At 24.4% G+C, this 6971-nt stretch overlaps 1 protein-coding gene across 1 annotated transcript; it reads left to right on the top strand.

The window, feature by feature from the left end:
* The first annotated feature begins 779 nt into the window (after positions 1 to 779).
* Positions 780 to 2988, top strand: LOC113553506 (DNA-directed RNA polymerase III subunit RPC9). The gene is made up of 5 exons (XM_026956870.1): positions 780 to 1053; positions 1143 to 1179; positions 1680 to 1757; positions 1838 to 1996; positions 2716 to 2988. The coding sequence occupies exons 1-5, from the start codon at positions 1046 to 1048 to the stop codon at positions 2848 to 2850; spliced, it is 417 nt and encodes a 138-aa protein (XP_026812671.1). The 5' UTR covers positions 780 to 1045; the 3' UTR covers positions 2851 to 2988.
* Positions 2989 to 6971: the final 3983 nt, after the last annotated feature.

The following is a 6971-nucleotide window of genomic DNA, read 5'->3' as shown; positions in this document are numbered from 1 at the left end:
ATAGAAAAATAGGAAATAATTTAAAAACATATACTAGGGCGAGTAGCTTATGAATTATACGTATTTAAAGTTTAGACAAGCAGAGTAGTAGACAAACATTTTAATTCCGTACCACACCACTCCAAGCATCTAAACTTTAAATACTTATAACTCATAAACTACTCGAACATAATGTATCAAAATACTAGGAAACTTTTTCTGCTTTTAATATACACATATTATTTAAAATAAAAGATTTCAGAGTGGGCTTAAGCCGAAAAGCCCCCCCCCCTCTTGGATACGGCACTGCTTTCGCATATATTTATGATTTATTAATACACTTAAAGATGTAAAATTTCTCCCCTACGTATTATCTTTAGACCCTATTACACTTGATTATAGCCCTTTAAACAATACTACACATTTAATAGGCTAAATTGTTAGATATATTTCAAATCAAGTCGATATATAGGTATCGTCGCACCGGTATCAGTTTGAAATTGAAATTTCAATAACTTAAAATTAGGTACATGTGCGGTATACAAGCAATACGTATCGATAAGTAAAGAATTTTTCTTTTTGAAAATCTTAAATATCTATTAATAATATTACAAATTAAAAATAGGATACCTATCTGCCTTAACTTGAATGACTGTAATTTCTATCATGACAACATTTTTTGGTACAACATTTTTGTTTTGTTTTTCCCGACCACGTCAACACTGTTGCGCTAAGTGGTGATACTAATTGTCGATAACATTTGGCGATAAGAATAAAAAATAAACATGAAAACTTACGATGAGTTGTATCGGTATGAATAATATCTACTATTAAATTAAATATTAATAAATAAATACAACATCAGTTTTTAGTATTTTCAGTGTTTTTTTGATTAACTCGTATTTAATACAATATCCAGACTAGTATTTTGAATTTATGTTATTCAGTGTCATTGAATTTTTTAATCTATAATCGTATATCAGCGAGGACGCTGGTCTCTTAGTCCGTGTTATATAGTAATTTATAGTGGCTAGTATATGTTATAATATTTACAAGCAACAAAAAAATGGAGGTGTAAGTATTTAATTGCTAACGAATTATTTTTTTCTGCATAATACTCTGCCATTTGTTTCTTGCTGATGTGTCATACTTTTTTTTTTCAGAAAGAATCCACAAGTAGCCGTACTTTGTAATAACGAGGTAAAGTTATATGTACTTATTACTTAATAGTTACTACTATTATAAGCTAATTGAAGAGTTTTCAAAGGTTTAACACAAAATTTAAAAATGTATCACCAATGTATGTTACAGTTTTGTCACGGTAAATGGCCTTTTACTGTTGTATGTTTTTAAGTATTATAAATTGTAATTTTCTTAACTTGACAATTTTTTTTTTAATTTTTACAACACTTGGTATATCATTAGATACTAAATACAATCGGGGATATATTTTAAAATTAAATAATACTATTGAAGTATTATAGAAAACTATAAGTGTTAAAAATAGCTTCCATAAAAAAGTGCTAAGAAGGTTGCCAAACATATCAATCACTTTCATTAGACCTCAAACTGTAGGTGATTAAAGATAATAATAAATTTGTCTCCTCTTTTATAAAATAAAAAAAAAACAAGTAAAATATTTAAATGTAAAATCATTTTTCATGCGTCTATGTTTAAAAATACAATTATTAATGTTTTAGGTTTTTGAATTACTAAAAAAATCTCAAGAAAATACAAAACTCATTGGAGGCATGAACCATTCAACAATTTTATATGAGGTGCATCCAATTTAATCCTTTGGTTTACAACCATGTTTTAAAATTGTTGAAAATGTTAATAAATATTTATTTTTTCATAGGTTAACAAGTATTTAGAGCAAAGACCATGTGCAAAACAAAATGCAACTAAAATAAGAGAATTCCTGATCGAATTAAAAGATATGCCAATTAATCTGACAAAGAAAGAAAAACTAATGTTAGTCAACGATCCACCAGATTCTGTTTTACAATTATCCTTGGTATTTATTTAATTTATTTATTGGTTACTAAGTAATGCTTTTTAAATTAATGTGATTAGACACATTTTCTTATTAACTATACTAGTTTATAGAATCAATTTTAATTTATTTTTAGGGTCTACTATTTACAAAAAAGCCCTTAGTACTGCACATGAAATTGTTATTTGTATGAAAGCTTATGTTACATTTAAAGATAAATGAATTGAAATTGTATATTACCTATAGGTAATATTTAATTATTTATAGATGCTTTAAATTTTATATTTATGGTATTTCATAACAGAGATTAGATTTGGAAGCAAAATTAATGCTTCCTTTAAGAAATAATAGAAAGGTAATTCTTCTTTCAAGGAAGTGTTTCATTAAATTTTTATTAAAAAAGAATAAACTTCTTTTTTGTAAACTATTTTAAATGATCAATTTACTACAATATAGTTTTGTATATATTTATGGTTAAAATTGATAAGAGTTTGCAAAGATGACAAATGTTATGTTTAAATTAGTATACCTAAATATTTTGCTGAATACTGATAGACATATTCATTAAGCACTTGTTAGCGGAAGTTAATTAAGTGTTTGTTAAACCTAACCTATATTACATATTACAATTATAATGCATGTTCTTGCTTTTCTTTCATCTTTTAATTTTAATTTTATTATTTTTATTGCGCTAAAATCCAAATCCTATTCATAAATAATATATTTTTTTTAATTTTCAGGGTATTAAAGATTTCTATGATAGACTCAGCGAACCAGAAACTGAAATGCTATTATATGCTACAAAAAAATTTTCTGGACAATTTGAAATTATTACTAAACAAGAACGAGTAGATGAAGAAGAAGAAGAACATTAATGAATAGTGTTTTTATTTTTTATGTAAAATCAAGACTGATATAAATAATACAATTTTATACAATCATTTGTATATCACAAATTGATTGTGTGACATATTTTTAAATCTTAATAGCAATTAAGTATTATTTGTAAGATATGCATTTATCTATGCTATTACACTGGTGGGTTGTGACCAAATGTTTGGGTCTTGTAGGCTTTATAAATGGGTTGTGGCAGGTTTTTCATTTTTAAAAATAAAAATAATTAGTTAATAAAAGTATAAAACTATAATAAATAATAAATTATGAAAAAAAAACATTTCATGTATAATTTAAATTTATATGATATTGTATTAATATATTATAAGCTAAAACTAATTATAATATACATAAAATCATACTATGATATGTAGTATGTACTTACCAGCATCATTGTACAAATGTATATGGTATTACATTAAAAAAAAAAAAAAAATTATGATTAAACTGTACTATTTCATATAATTTGAAGATAAGAATAAACATAGAATCAAAACCAGATTCATTAAATCAATCAAATCTAGATTATTATACTGTTTTCATCACTGTCTACTCACAGAAAGTCAATTAATTGTACTTTTGTGTGATCATAAACATAAACAAATGTTTATTGAAACTTCTTTAAAAAAAATTTGGGCATATTTGTACAAGGAAAATTATGCAAAACTAGAAACTAAAGCCATTTCAATTTCAATTTTCAATTATATTTCCAATAACATTTATTTATGTGAAGAGGTTTTTTCTAAAATATTCAATCTGAAAACGTCAAAATAATCCACTACATACCAAGATGATTTATGGATTGCATTATCTAAAATTGAGCTAAAGTAGAATTTATTATGTAAAAACAATCAAAGCCAAATATCATTAAGCCAACATTAATTTTTTTTTGTATCAATTATTAATATATAATATTGCCAATAATAAAAGAAAAAAATGTTATTTATGTTATGGTTCTGGGGGGTTATAGGTTTGTTAAAAGGTTGTTGGGTGGGTTGGTAAAAATATTTAAACAAAACATCTAACTTAAAGTTGAGTAAAGTTTATTTTAATTGAAATTATAAATCAATATTACAAAATATCTCAAAATGTTTTCATACTTATGTACCTATTAACATTCTGACCATTCTGTTCTTGCATAATAAAATAGTAAATTAGTAAGAACACTAAGAACTAAAATAATTTTTCATATTCTATAAGTGTATGTTGCATACGCCATCCAGTATTTAAAAATGATATCAACATTTTTGTGAATAGTGAATAGTAAACACTAGTGACTTCTTGAAACAGATACATTGTAATGTAATACAATTTAAAATACAATTGTTTAATAAATTTATAGTGGAAAAGTACATCATTCCTCTATGGCTTTATGTAATTATGTATTATAAATATTTTCTTTAGTTTTTAAATAATGAATTACATGGGATTTTGTGAGAATTTAACCACTTTTTTTAATTGAACTTGGTGCCACTAAATGATAGAGTATGTTTTATATAACATCAAGTTTTATAAATCTGTTAGTACACCTATAATAAAATGTTAGCTAAGAAGAAATCAATTTTATTTTTTGAAAGAATTTATAATATTTTTAATAAGTAAATGTAATGTTATAATTTAAATATATATTAAGTTATATGTTATAAAAATATACATACTAGATTTATTTTGATTAATTTTGAAAATTTAAAAATTAATTTTATTGAAAAATACTATCCACAGCTTTGTGCAAATAACAATTAAGTTATTTATAAAATAATAATATTTTCTTATGTTTTGTTAAATTATAAACTTATAATTTATATAATAAACAGATTAGACTATTAGAGAATTAGTAAATAAATATAATAAAATATATATATAAATTAACTAAAGTTTTAATAATCTTGTATTGATAATTAATTAAGTATGACAAACCAAAGTATTAAACCAAATTATTCAATGCATTAAAATCTAATACATATTAAATAAGTATATTATCAATACTCAGTATTCTAAAATAAAGATTAGTTAAAAACATAAAATTACTAATCTAACGGTATAAATTTAATATAATATAATATAAAAATTATCCACATTAAATAAAAGTTAGAATTTAGAAAAGCGTAGTTTTGCCAAAAAAATGTACAAAACTAAAAAGTAAAAACAGTAATTATCTGAACACAAATTTTATTTTAATGTGTATTACCTTAAATAATCATAGTAAATATGTAATCGTAATAATCTTAAAGTATGTAGAGATGTTATCATGGGTGTAGGTAAGGGGGGTTTTGGGTGTTCAAACACCCATCGAAATTAAATAAAACAATTGTATTATTTAATACATACAAATAAATTATTCATAATTTTATAATATTAATACGGATGTCAACGTATTTAATGTAGGACGCATAGGTGGACAATAAGTTGAATCTTTAGGGAGACTATAGGTAATAATCCAATCATTCCAATGTAAAGTGATCCCGCACGGCCATGCCCCCTAAAGTGATAATATTTATATTTTATAATAATAACAGCAAGTTCCGAGTTCAACAGTTGCTTCTATTACGTGTATCAAACATCTTTCAATTCATGGATGTATTAAAAGAAATCCAAATTGAAACATATATAAAATTGCGAAGTACAGATAACCTACAAACAGCAGGAGCAATGGAACTAGATAATCCATAATAAACAGAGAAAAACAAAGTTTTTTGAGAAAAGTGATGTCACGGTATACTGGTTATCTCATTATCAGATACCATTTTTAAAAAAAATGTGTTTAAAAACTCGTACGCAGTCAGATTTTATATTTTAGTCCTTTACTGAACCCGTCTATACACACACCAGATACTATAGACGGATATAGTGCCCCGACCAATTGCGTCTCACATCCTCTGAAAGCCGTATTTAGTTTTAGTTTTGTTCTCATCTAAATAAAATAAGATAAAAACAATGAAAAGAACTTCTGTTTATCTCTATTATGTTGCATTAAAAGACGCTTATAAATTGTTGTTAATTTTATGATTTTATCTATCAGGTGACTCACAATTATATAGTTTTTAACATCGTAATTCCACCAACATTATTATAAACGATATTAACCGAAGCGTTCAGGTAGACAATATTACAAAATATTTTTTTCATACCTAAAGCTTAGTAATTAATTAATATGTGGTTCCTTAGTTGATTTACTAAAACTTAACAATCCAAAAAACATATGCAAGTATTGCAAGCACATCAATTTTTTATAGATATTTTTAATTCAGATTTTGACGAAATTGAATAAGAAGATGAAGATTTTAGTTATATTGTTGTATTCAAAAATATTTGTAGGGATATTTTTAAGTGTTTTATTAAATTTTACTATGAGTAATGACATTTTCAAAATATTTATATTAATTTTGATGTTGCCTATTTATAGGTAAGTATTGTAAGACACCTAATGTTAATTATTATAAAAATATATTTAGAATTGTACGTTCTCGGGTTAGAATTGTTTTTCGTTTGAAATGATTAATTATCATTGAATTCTAATTTTTCAAATCTATTTGGCACTATAATAGATTCAATGATTACTGATTAGATACACTAGACAGTTGATACCTACAGAAAAGCAAAGTGGTTGTAAACTTGTATCTATACTTACTTGCTTTTTTATATTACAAATTTTGAAATTTTTCTTGAATGTACATTGTACACATTACAAAAATATTTTATAAAAAGAGAATGGTAGCATTTTTAATCAGAACTTATTCAATTGGTAATGTGTCATCAACGTAAATAGATATACGCATACATTGACAGTATTTATAATCATATATTAAGATACTTAAAGTATACTTAATCTATGGTATTAATGTACAGTGTGCACAAAATTTCACAAGGAGAAGTAATACTAAAGCAATTCCTCCTTTTTTACTATGTTAACGGTTCACAAAAAATAAAAATAGCGTGTACTTTCACAAGACCGTAAATATTATACATAATACCTACATTATACAAACATCTCAGAAAATGACTAATGAGTGATGATATCATAATTAAGTTTCTACTACCTACTATACTTAATAAATTATACTAAACAATTGTAGTTGATATCAATAAATCTTATGACTAAACT

This window comes from Rhopalosiphum maidis, chromosome 2 (assembly GCF_003676215.2).
Source record: "Rhopalosiphum maidis isolate BTI-1 chromosome 2, ASM367621v3, whole genome shotgun sequence".
NCBI classification, from domain to species: domain Eukaryota; kingdom Metazoa; phylum Arthropoda; class Insecta; order Hemiptera; family Aphididae; genus Rhopalosiphum; species Rhopalosiphum maidis.
The sequence above is the reverse complement of the archived record's forward strand: the minus strand, read 5'-3'. Positions and strand labels throughout refer to the sequence as shown.

What these genes read in the sequence shown, in the direction of transcription:
- LOC113553506 (XM_026956870.1), top strand. An exon ending in CCGTACTTTGTAATAACGAG is followed by an intron (nt 1,180 to 1,679) that starts GTAAAGTTATAT and finishes TTAATGTTTTAG; the next exon opens with GTTTTTGAATTACTAAAAAA. An exon ending in CTGTTTTACAATTATCCTTG is followed by an intron (nt 1,997 to 2,715) that starts GTATTTATTTAA and finishes TTTAATTTTCAG; the next exon opens with GGTATTAAAGATTTCTATGA.